Here is a 13,350-nt window from a genome sequence, read left to right as displayed (position 1 = left end):
CTCTAATAATTTAACCATTATTAGAAATCACTAATTTTGTATTTGAAATAAAAGTCCAGAAATTGAACTTTTTAAAAATATAATCTTATAATTTCTTATTTCTTCAGATAATAAAAATGAATTCATCTGAATTCTTTCTCTATGACAGCTTTGAATAACATTTTGCTTTTTGCTCACTTTTTCTCATTTGAAAAGTAACCTAATTATTTCAAATTTAAAAAGACTGGGAAGAGGCAGACAGAAATAGCTTAAAAGTTAATATTTATCTTATTTGTCAATCCAAGTGTTTACAAAATAACATTTCCCATTTAAATTATGTGTTTCTCAAAATGTTAAGGTGTCTTATTTAAAGATTTCATTGAAACTTGGTTTCCATGGAAACCAAAAAATAGATGCACCAAGGGAGGAAACAAAGAAGATTCCCGAGTGATAAAAATTAATCTATGTATATAATTATTTTCTGTTTAATTTATTAATTATTTCTCTGGTTTGTTCTTTTCCATAGAATGTTTTAATTCAAGAATCAGAAACTTTCAGAAAGAATCTGGAAGAATCTTTACATGATAAGGTATTATGGAAGCTTACATTTTCCCCACTTTTCGATTTCACAGTGGTGAATGTTTTGTTGTAAAACAAACTTGATAAGAAATAATTTTAGGATATTATCATTTAAAAATATTTTAGCTTTTGTATTATACATACAGAAAAGTGTACATACATAGGGAGAGTTTGACGAAATTTTACAAACCAAACACACTAAAAATTAGTATCCTGGGATTCCCCCTTTTTGTTAGCATATAATCACTACACTTATCCTAAAGGATAATCACTATCTTGACTTCTAACAGAAAAAAAAAATAATTTTGACTTTTTTTTGTGCTATATATAAGTGGAATAAAATTGTATGTACTCTAGTTTGACATATTTTAGCAGAAATGTATTAAATACCTACTATGTATTAGAATTGTGCTATTTATTTGTGAACATAATTTTAGTTCTAAAGTAATCTAAAAAATTGAATTGAGGAAAGAATTTGACACATCTGACAAAGCAATGAGTTGCAGAGTAGCAGATGCCAAGTGTTAAATGAGTGAAGTAGATGATAAGAATTAGAGGTAGTACAGATAACCATATATTGCTGTTATAAAGAAGGCTTCAGAAAGCTTTAGGGAAAGGTAAGACTTTTGTAAGCCTTTCAGATACAATGCGTGTGCCATGATCACAGTTGCTTGGAGTGGGGAGGGAGTGAGTAGTGAGTTTGATATCTCAAATAATAATGGACATAACATTTTAGCTGCAATCAGTTATTCTTAGTGTAGGATATGTGATAGAATAGGCAGATAAGGACCAGATTATGAAATATTAAAAGCTGTAATTGCTAATGTCATTTCCTCCTTTCTTAGCATGTAAAATTCTTGCTAGCAATTTTGTGATTTCATTTTGCTCAGCATAGGTAAATGAAATAATATACAATCACTAACTTAAGTGACATAAATGTGTATTGAACAAATAATGGAAGGAATAGAAATGAAAAAGGGAGGGAGAGAGGGAGTAATAGAAGGAAGGAAGGGAGTGAAGGAGGGAGGGAGGGAGAGAGATCTGGCAACAGTATGGTGTATGGAAGGTACTGGAAAAGATGAGAGAATAAAGAAAAGAAAGAACAATTGTGCATTTAACCCTATTGAATGATATATATTTTGATGATAATTTTTAAAATAACTATTTAGTCCCATCGTCAGGGTGTACACATCCTTATCCTCTGAAAGATAGGACTACTAGAGAACACAATATAGCACTTAGAATATAGCATCTAATTCTTTCTGACATAGTTCAGAAAGTCTACATGAAGAAGATGACATTTTATCAGTCTCTTGAAGGCACATAGGATCTTTTTTTCCCATTTTTTTTATTGAAGTATAGTCAATTTACAATGTTATGTCAGTTTCTGGTGTACAGCTTGATACTAACTACTGTATACAAAATAGATAAACAACAAATTTATACAATATAACACAAGGAACTATATTCAATGTCTTGTAGTAACCTATAATGAAAAAGAACATGAAAAGGAATATGTGTATACATACGTATGACTGACACACATAGGATCTTAACAAATAGAGAAGAGCAGGGCAGAGGACAAAACCTATGCAATAGTGCAGAGAAAACAAAGATGGTTGACTTGCTGAATCACCGAAAGTTTGCTGTCACTGGTATGGGTTTAAAGAACCAGGATGTGACCAGATCGTGAATTTTGGACTGGATCCTGTTATGGAATGTTATGTTATCCAAAGCTCTGTGTGCTTCTGGCAAGATCCCTAGAACCCACTCCCCAACCACCTACCCAAGTCTTGTAGCTCCAACAGTCTGCCTAAGCAACTGGCCATGCTAATCATTCCATGCTTTGCATCCTTGTTCATGTCAGTCACTAGAGGAAGCAAATCACATGTCACACTCTGAATGTCATCCCATACAGCTGAGCACACTTCCTAATCTAACCACATCTCCTGTAACTCCTCAAATTTCCACTCAGTTTGTAATTCACAATCCATTATTAGCAAAATCCTCTGTATACTCAAAGTCTTCTCTCCATGTGTCTCTTTATGATCTTGATCTCTCAAATTTGAAGTGCGTAGGACCAGCTTTGGAATTCTCTAAGTTCAGTTGCTGGTGATCTCATGGATTTAAATACCATCTATAAATTGAGCACTTCTAAATTTAGATCACCTACTGAGTTCTTTCCCCTGAGGGAGTTCAAAGGGCCAACTCAGTATCTCTATTTGGGCACATAGTCATCTCAAATGTAACAAGTCAATCTTCCTAACCTCCTAAACACCACCACCACCTAACCTAGTCACCACCAGCAGCTGTCTTCTCAGTAAATCACTTCTTTCTCTTAGCTACTCAGGTTAAAAACTTTAGAGCTATTCTTGATCCTTTCCTTTATCTCACACCCCATATCCAATAGCAAATTCTGCTAGTTCTATCTTCAAAATACAACCAATACCCCTGCCATTCTCCCCATAATACCATTGTTATCCAAGCCATAATTCTCTCGCCTGTTTTTGGAAGAACAGTAATAATTTTATTTCTTCTCTGCCTCCCAATTCCATTCATGAATCCATTTCAAAGCCATCATAATGATCATAAAAATTCTCTGCTCAAAAATCCCCCAGCCATTTCCCATCTCACTATAGAATAAAACCCAAAGACTTTAAAATGATTTACAAAGTCCTTCCAGACTACCCTTCCCAAACCCTGTACCCATACTTTTCTAAGTCCATTCCCTATTAGTCTTTGTCCTTAACCACTTCAATCCAGCCACACCAGCCTCCTTGTCCTTTCCCTCACCAAATATACACTCACTAAGGGGCATTTTTACACCTACTGTCCCTTTTTTCCGATATTCTTTTTCCTAAGGTATTTTTTAACCCCTTCCCTTTCTCTAGGTCTTTACTCAAATGTCACTTTAATGGAGAGCCTTTACATGACTCTACTTTCTCCTGCCTACCAACCCAAATTGTCTACTGTCTTCTCTACTAGAGTGTAAATTACATGAGGGCAGGAAATTTGTTAGTTCACTACTTTATTTTAAAGCCTAGGACACAAGAGATACTCAATGCATATTTATGGAAATAATGAGCAAATGGATTAATAAATACAAAAAGGAATTACTGAATAATATAAAGCAAATATGTTATTTGACCATACATGTTCTTGAAAAGGATACATCTAGCAGAGGAATGTGTGGGGAAAAGAGAGAAGGTAGCAGTGCCTCTGTGGAAGCTGATGAAATAATTCAGGGACAAGGTAGAATGTGTGTAATATAGGATGACGACAGTAAGAATAAAACGGGCAGATAAGAGAAACATTGCAAAGGCCACACTGACAAAGAAGTGTGGTGAGAAAAGACGTATGAGTCAAGTAAAATGTCAAGCCTTGGCCACTAGGAGGGGGGAAAACAACAGCAGTAGAAAATGTCTATAACGTTATCATTTATAGTTAAATGTTTATAACATTATAAAATTTATAATCATAAAAACAAAATTAAATGCTTACATGAACATTTAATTAAGGGCCATCAGATAACCTCTATCTCCATAAATTTACAGACTGAAGGTGATAATCCAATCAGAAGGTTATCAGATGCACAGATAATTGTACCAATATTAAGCAAATGATTCTAACTCATATTAGGTGATGATTTTTCCTCATCCTTTTAATCCAATTTTCCCTCTCCTTCACCCATGTGTCCTTCAATCCTTACAGGATAGTAGAAATTCTTCACTTACTATAGAAATAAGACCTTTTCTTTATTATTTATATTGCTATGCTTTCTACTCTGCATTTTGAAATAATGTGTATATAGCTGGTCATGACCTTAGCTTTCCCATATGTTTGCAAAAATTTAGGTTTGTGAATGTCAGGGAATGTAGATAAATTGATTTCTGCCATTCACATTTTCATTTTGAGGGGAAAATCACATGTATTTTACTATCATGTCTAACAATCTTTAACAAAATACATTAATCAGTTTTCCATTTTTAAAAAGCCATTAAGCTTGGTAGCTTGGTTTATCATAATTAAGTGTTGGTGGTGCTATTGACGTATGCATATCATCTAAGTAACACTTGTTTGATTTTTAGGAAAGATTAGCAGAAGAAATTGAAAAGCTGAGATCTGAACTTGACCAGTTGAAAATGAGAACTGGCTCTTTAATTGAACCCACAATATCAAGGTAACATTAAATTGAAAACTTATCTCTAGTTCACTGAAAATCAATATGACTTTCCTTATGATTTCATATCTCCTCAAATAAATAAGTACCTCCTATTGCTCAGCAAGCATTGCCGTATTTTGGCTCCTTACTGATTTACAGTTCCTACACTTAAAAATAATTCTCCAATTTAGTAATCCTTTCTTCAAATATGCAACTAAAGTAAAAATTATTACCTTTTGTATTCTGCATTTAATTACATGGATGGGCATATATAAAAAAGAGCCTTAAATGAAAAAATAAAACTGTATATAACAAGATTACCTCTCATTCCAGAAAGGAGTATCAGCCATTTTCTCTATATGCAGAATGTTTTCAGTACTTAACTTTACTGAAGAAATATCATGGATTATGGTCACTTAGCATCTACCTATTTTGTTAAAGTAATTGCAATAAAGAAGGAAGGAGAAATTACACATTTAAAAAAACTTCAAGTAAATGTATTTATTCTCATCTACTTTGACTCAATACTTCATCTTGAAAAAAGTGACAAGCTTGTTTACTCTCTAGACAGATTTAACTTGATAATTCATATATAATTTTGTGTGCTTAAGGTCTTTTTTAAAAACTAATAAGAACCCTAGAGGGGTTCACTCTTCTGAGTATTTATTTGATAAACAACACAATATCCTCTACCTGAAACTTTTGACCACCACAGACTTCTGGAGGTGCATTTTTCTTGGTCTTATGCTTATCCTAAGAATGTTAGCGCCACAAAAGCTGGAATTTTTGTCTGTTTTGATTACTCTGATCTTAGCACCTGGTATAAAAAAAAAAAACTTGGTATATAGTAAGTATATTCTCAATAGGTATTATTGAATGAATGCATGTCTGGTAAAGCATTTTTCAGATACATAGGTAAAAAATCCTAATTTTAAAAAAATCCTAAAGGTTCTTACATTCTCTTCAATATAAGTATTAATAAAAACAAAATTCAGTATTGTGAGTATTTCCACCTTCAGTTTACTATAAGAAACACAGTTCTGCAGACATAAATACACCCAAGGAACTTTTAAATATGTAGGTCTTTAATTTTGAAAAATTTTTTTCTGAATGTTTTATTATGATTTACATATCTGAACTGATATTATTAATTCAGTGATGTGCCTTTATATCATGATGATGATAATGATGGAGAAAGATAAAAGAGCTGATCAAATATCAACAGAGTAAATACAAAGAACTAGTATTATCTAACCAACAAAGGAAATATATTTTAATAGGAAAAAATGGCCATTTCAATGTCTTTTTGACTTTATGTCTTAGAAATACAGAGTTGTAGAAGTGTTGTGTAAAAGTCTGTCATTGTAGTGAGTTTTCATGGCAGCTTAACAATGTGATATTTATCTACAATTAAGGATCATCAGGGAAGCTTGGGAACTACATACAGAACAATTATTCTCTGATATAACAGATTGTAGTAAAAACAACACGACTGAAAATTTAAAGACTGACATTCCTAAGTCTTAGACATACAATTACTAGCTATTTGATTTTGGAGAACCCAATTTTTCTTAGTAAGTTCAACTCATGTATACTTTACATGAATTGTATATAAAATCATATTTTATGACTCATAAGCTTATTTTGCAGATAAAATGAGACAAGTAAAAAAGGGTTTTTTTAAAAATAATAAATCACATCACAAGTGTTACAGGTATTATTAAGATCGCTAATTTTATAAGTTACCAGGTAACTGAATATTTATTCAGTAGCATTTGTTCAACATTCGTATATCTGAGTGCACACAATTGATAAAGAAACAATAAAGAAAACGAAAATGCATGAGAACTTTATGTACTAGTTTTTGATCTTACAGGTGGGGCAGCAGGAAGAGATGAGCTAAAGTGAGAGAATATCAGTAACTAACATCCTCTACTAGTATCTCATCTGAGAGGAAAGGGGATGAAGGCCTGATTTGGCTCAGCTCTGAAGAAAGGGTAGGACCTGGATGATTGGAAAGGACAATGGAGGGCATTCCAGGAAGCAGAGGGATGGGTAACAGGCTTTCCCGAAGAAAATTCATACTAGCTCTATCTATGGAAGTTCTTTTGTGAGATTATATGCAGGAGATTTGGGCGGGAAAGCTACAAGTTTCCTTGAACCAGTGACTGTGTTGTAACATATCTTCAAGTGTCTCTCAAAATATTATATAACAAGAATAATTTAAAAATTGAAATATATGGAAATATTGCCTCTGAGAGCTCACAGAGTTAAATAAGGGAGAGAAGTGAAGAATAACTGCTTTAGATGAAGTACAGGCAATGGGCTCTCCTGCAATTAGTGATGATTCAAATCTGTTCTTTCGAGATCGATTAGGTACTTGCTACTTGTGGGACACTGTGACATGGGAGATCTAGTGATAATGGTGATGAAGAATACACGTTCCAGGTGGAAAGTGCAGGACTACGAATTTGAGGACTGTTCTAACAGAGGGAACATCAGGAGTTAGAATAGCATATGACAGTGAGACTTTAAAGCCGACTCTGAGAATGTTAACCACATAAATGTGTGAAGAGGTTATTTCAGGCAGAAAGAATAGCATACGCAAAGGTTCAAGGGAAAGAAAGTGTGAGCTTGAAGAAAATAAAAGCACAGCTGACGAAGGGAGAAGGCGGAGAGTAACTAGAAGTGAAGCTGGGAAGTAGGACAGGCCCAGGTAGAAGGCCTTGGAAGGACAGTGATGAGTTTTGAGTAGGGCATTGATGGTGCTGAGTAGGGCATCAGATCTGTGTTTCTGTTTCATGCTTTTATGAATGATCTAGAACTGCCAGATAAAACAATAAGAAAACAATACTGCTAACAATGACGAGTTATATTTTAAAACCTCTACCCTGATGTACACAGAGGCATCACCCTAGGCAGCCACAGACGAAAGGTCCCTAGAACCTTCTGAGCTGGAAAGTTCAGGCTGTGTTATAATCAACTGCATTCATTCATTGTCTTAGTAGATATGTATCAAGTCCTTATTATATGCTAGGAATACCTCCTTGAGCATATGATGGTGACTAAAATCTGATCTTTGTCTCCATGAAACATACCCTCTGCTATAAATAAAGACTGAGAGTTGTGCCATTTTATGAGTATGGCCTGGTTGGTTAGTTTTTAATAAGTGACTAATTCATAATAGAGCCATTTTGTTTGATTAAGTCTCAGGTTCACTGCTGTAAAGACAATAGCTGTCATCTCTTTGGGGGGTGAGTCCTCCGTTCATTTGCTTTAATGTCCAGTTTGGCAGAACAAGGACTTGCATCAGTTAGGTCGGTGTCTTCTAATTTTTCAGAAACCTAGACCTCACTGAACCTTTTCTAATCTTGCCACATATTTGGAGATGTTTGTCTTTGTACACAAAGAGAACTAGGGGTGAGAGCATAGTAGACCAGCAGGAGCCCCAAGTTCAAGAGAAAAACACAGCTTCAAGCATATTTCCTACTGATGGTGGATCATTTTCTAGGACAGCATGTTGCAGTTGTTATCATCATCATTATTTGTAGCAGTGAACTGAATTTTCTATAAACCTATATATAAATAACATACCTGGAGAAACCTTTACTGCCCTTTGATTATAGTGTACTTTATTATCATGTTTTTGAAAATCAGTCTGATTATTTTTTCCAGTTGGAATTTTTCAACTGTTTAATCTCTAAGCAGATTTAGGAATTAAATACACTTATCAAAAGATTTTTATCTTTTTGAAACAATGTCTTATCAAAAGCTGAAAAACTGTTCTGGTGGTATATCCTATTTTATTAAAAAAATAAGATTATTAACCTTGGGTCAATCTGATTTTAACCTTCTCACTGATTTTCTAAATTGAAAAAATGTAATGTTGGAAAATAGATAATTCTGGGACCCAAAAAGTTTACACATTTTTTCTATTAGATTAATAAGGAATATTTAAAGTATATACAGTAATAAATAGCATATTTTGGAATATCTACTAAATAGTTCAAACTAAATAAAGTTGTCAAATGTAAGCCAATGGATCTTAGTTGTCAACCTTAACATATTTCATTGTACTACTCCATTTAAAAATGATAGTCAATGAAAAGAAAGGTTTTTTATATTCTAAAAAGAGAAAATAAATGACCTTTGGAATGAACCTGAGACTGGAATTTCTGACATAAGCCTCTGAAGAGACTTCTAAGAGTCATGAGTATTCCTCAGTTTTCTTCCTTAAAGTTTTTTTCTTTTTCCCTTGAGTTTAGATGTATTGCCAGTTAAGCAGTGGATAATGATGTGCTGCTAAGTTTAATTTTTGAAATTGGGCATATTTCATGTTTTCGATTTTTTCCAGAACTCATCTAGATACCTCAGCTGAGCTGCGGTATTCTGTTGGATCCCTGGTGGACAGCCAGTCTGACTACAGAACAACTAAAGTAATAAGAAGACCAAGGAGAGGCCGCATGGGTGTGCGGAGAGATGAGCCAAAGGTTAAATATTTATTTTAAGTCTTTGATGGTGTTAAGTAAATACACTTTCATTCTGGATAGAATTTTTATACTGTGAGAATTTTTAAAAACCAGCATTTGTATTAGTTTCAAGTGTGACACGTGACATACTTTTAAAACAAAATTTCAAGTGTAACATATGATGTATTTTTAAAACTATAACTGACGTGAAGCTTCTACCACATGCTAGAAGTTGAATTCAGCATGTCCCAAGATTTTACTCACATAACCTTATGAATTGAGTACTATTTTTGTACTAATTCCAGATATGAAAAGATTGAAGCTCAGAAATTGTAAGTGTTCAACATTACACAGCCAGCAATGTGATAGAGTCAAAACTTGAGCCTGTATTGGTGTCATTTCAAATCCCGTGGTTTTATCCATTATGCCATAATTCCAAACAAATGGACTTTTGGTTTGCTTGAGCACTTAAGCAATGGCATTCATAATTGTTAATTACAATTAAGTAAATATTTAAATAATAATTACTATTTTAATAACACTTTGAGGAAATTGAGAAGTGTCTGTAGAGAACTGTCCATGATAAAATGCAGTGCCAGCCTTTCATTCAGTCAATGACTTAAAATCTATAAGCTATGTGTGTTGAGTAAGTTTATGGTTGCATTTCATAGAGAGGTAATATTGTTCCTTTATGTCCTAAGTATAGTTTGTTATCCTCAATCTCTTTTATGTGTCCAAAATACTAGATAACCTACGTGTCCTTATTTGTACAGGTTCTTGACACCCTTTGTGTTTTAATTGGCACCTACATGTCGTGTACAGATTAAACCCTCATTGTAGGCCTTTAATGTTTTTTGAATGGATAAGTAAATAAATGAACAATGAAGAATGAATAGCAACAAAGAAATCTTTCTCATTTGTATGTGACAAATAAATCAGGGCGCTTAACACTAAAACAATTTGTAACACGACTGCTTATTCAGATCCTCAAATCTTAAATAAACACTCAGGGAAATATCATGTAGTCCCACCAGAAGTCATTTTATATCATCACGAATATGAAAACCAATTTTTTACAAAGCAGAAAACTCTAGGGCCTCTCTCTTACTCTAAACCGTCTCCTACTTTCAGGTCACAGCTTGAAAAACACTGTTATTCAAGACTTTCATTCCCATGGAGGATTTATTATACTATTTTAAAAAATATACTCATGAAAATTAGTATGCCTTGGGCTTAAGAAATCAATGAGGCATTTAAGTGACCAGAGCAGTGGAGGTGAAATTAAATTGCTTTGCAATATTTCTATTAATACCTTGTTAGAATATTGGGGAAAGAATTCTTGTGTAATTTGTTGTGTGATAATATTTGTAGTCTCAGCCTATAATAAAAAAGTCTAGGTAAGACTAATTAGTACAAGAGATGGAAATGCTTAAGTACAAGTGAATAGAGAGTGTTATATTTAGAAATGAGGAAACATGTTACAGACATAGATGCTTTAAAGTAATTGCTAGCTTGAATTGAGGTTGAACTAAAAAATCATGCAGAAGTTTATCATCTTTATTCCTTTCAAAATCTCGATGTTTATGCTGAAAATTAGTACCTGCCATTATTTAAGATATCAAGAAACTATTTCATTGAAGTGACAAATGAAAATGTTAATAATCAGTTGTACTTTTACCAGGCAAGCTATGTGTGCTTTTAATTTTTATTTTCAGAATAGTGCTTTGATAATAAGCAATATGATAAATACTGTAATTGTTCATTTACCATCCAGGTGAAATCTCTTGGGGATCATGAGTGGAACAGAACTCAGCAAATGGGAGTGCTAAGCAGCCACCCTTTTGAAAGTGACACAGAAATGTCTGACATTGACGATGATGACAGAGAAACGATCTTTAGCTCAATGGATCTTCTCTCTCCAAGTGGTCATTCTGATGCCCAGACTCTCGCCATGATGCTTCAAGAACAACTGGATGCCATCAACAAAGAAATCAGGTGAGTTCAGTTATCGCTGATGGTCCCAAGGGTTTCGAAGAGCTTGATTCTAAAAGTGTGATCATCAGATCAGAAGCATTGGTGTCATCAGTGGGGCTTACCAGAACTGCAGAATCACTCCACACTTCACCCCACAGCTACAGAATCAGAATATTGTCACAGATTTCCAGGATAAAATTAGGACAGCCTTTGTAAGAAACATACATGAAAAAGGTACAGACTAATGATTGATATTAGAGAAATATGAAAGAATGAGGTAAAGGAAGTAGCTGATGAATTTTAAAGCTCTTTTAAAATAAAAATTTACTGTTTAAATGATATTTGTGGTGATAAGGTACATACCTAACGTAATTTAACCGTAAAGTAAAAGTACTAAATAATATGCAAATTAATGTGCTGCCAGCTCCTAAAAAGTATTTAAACCTTGTAGTGAAATTAACTATGACTGAATTATTTCATTGTAGATATGAAAAAATATATTATCACCATACATACTAGATGGTGGATAATAGATGGTTTCCAAAGAATAGTTAACATTATAGAGTTGAAATTGTATAACTTAATATTTCAAACTTTGAGTGTTGTCACTATGATGATTTCAATTTGAATTTAATACTTTCATGAATCCCAATGATATTAATAGTCTTTATCTGTCATTAATTTGGCTAATACCATTGAGGAACCCAACTGAGTCAGGTGGATTTACTTTCTTTAGAACATCAAGAAACTGTTTTCAACTTTCCTTTTTTTTAAAACTGATGAAAAGTTTTTTACTATTCTGAACACCCCTATTATTTTTTCTGGCCCTCGCTAAATCTGTTGGCCTCTTAATATGATTCAGATTACCTAGTTCCTTGCTATCATCACCCTATTGCATATTACAATTTTTTCTCAAATGGATGACCATAATAGTTTCTATTTGGTCTCTTTGTAGTACATGGACTCCCCATCTAGTCCAAACTAACATCACAGTCAGAGCAGACTTTCCAAAACCCAAGTGTGCTGATATAATTTCCCTGTTTCAAACACATCAGTTGCTCTTTAGATAAAGAACAAAGTCCTTCATGTGGTCCACAATGCCCCACCTCGTCAACATTCTCTTCCCCTTCACTTGCAGACTCAGTGTCCCATTACATGTGACTTCCAGTTCTCCCAATACCCATGCTCTCTCCTTTGCTCTTGCTGTTCCTTTCTTCTGGAATATTCTCCTTAGTCCACACACTTCCCCACCTTTACTCTTACCCACCACGAACAGCTCTGCCATCGCTTCTTCAGTTCATTTTACTGTCGTCCTTCAGTCCTTCAGTTCTTTACCTTCACTAGATCATTAGAGAGAAACGTTATCTGGTTTTGCTTATGGTTTTAATTCCAAATCTTAGCATTTTGCTTGATAAACAGAAAGTGCTTCACAAATATTTGATTACTGTATACATATTAAAAATAACATAGAACATCTTTTCCAACTAAAGAACACTTTCTAATGCTGTGAAGATAATTGTTAAACTCATTGAATGGATTTGAAATCAAGTGTGTATCTCGGTGATATTTATTTTCACCAAAAGCATATACACACACCCTCCAGAACAACCTACATCTCCCCAGGGGCTCTTAGCTTTGTGACATTAGGGTGGTGATTCCCAGTCACAATCTTGGCCTAGACTGACCGATACTCAGATAATGTGTTCAAACTAATGTCCTTCAGTATGTTTCCTCCCTGTCTCCCATAATGTATTTAATATGGCTGATTTGTAAAATATTAAGAAGTACATGAAATTTGAGTACATACTCACGCTCAGAAAAAAAAAAAAAAAAAACACCTTGTTAAAAAGCTGTGGTGATCTGCTAACACCAACCAGAATTTACCTCTGGGTAAGATTGTTCTTTTTTTTCCCATGAACAAATTTAACTGTTAAAACAATGCCTCTTCTCTGGCTTCTTCACAGTTCACTGATGCACATTACTTCAAGCTCATTTGCCACCACAATGTTTATTCATCTGTTCATCTATAGTTAGCTACTGTTTTGCCTGCCTTATTTTTGTAGTTTTATTTGTCCTTTCATCCTTCTCTGTGATTCCTAAGGGAATTCCTTCTTAACACAGTAGGACTAAAAGGAACATGTTTTGTTGCTATTTTCTTTGCCTTCCATGTTAACATCAGGATCCTAC

General features: G+C 33.9%; 1 protein-coding gene across 4 annotated transcripts in view; it reads left to right on the top strand.

Moving 5' to 3' along the window:
- PPFIA2 (PTPRF interacting protein alpha 2) overlaps positions 1-13,350 on the top strand; it is a 389,841-nt gene that overhangs the window by 305,436 nt on the left and 71,055 nt on the right. For all 4 annotated transcript variants that reach the window (XM_064491563.1, XM_064491562.1, XM_031463070.2 and 1 more), the window contains 4 exons: positions 506-568; positions 4,647-4,738; positions 9,075-9,210; positions 10,964-11,184. In XM_064491563.1, coding sequence (XP_064347633.1) covers positions 506-568; positions 4,647-4,738; positions 9,075-9,210; positions 10,964-11,184 — 512 coding nt within the window. The remainder of the gene's footprint in view (positions 1-505; positions 569-4,646; positions 4,739-9,074; positions 9,211-10,963; positions 11,185-13,350) is intronic.

Source organism: Camelus dromedarius, chromosome 11 (assembly GCF_036321535.1).
Source record: "Camelus dromedarius isolate mCamDro1 chromosome 11, mCamDro1.pat, whole genome shotgun sequence".
Taxonomy (NCBI): Eukaryota; Metazoa; Chordata; class Mammalia; order Artiodactyla; family Camelidae; genus Camelus; species Camelus dromedarius.
Note: the sequence above shows the minus strand (reverse complement) of the source record. Positions and strands in the feature narration are given on the sequence as shown.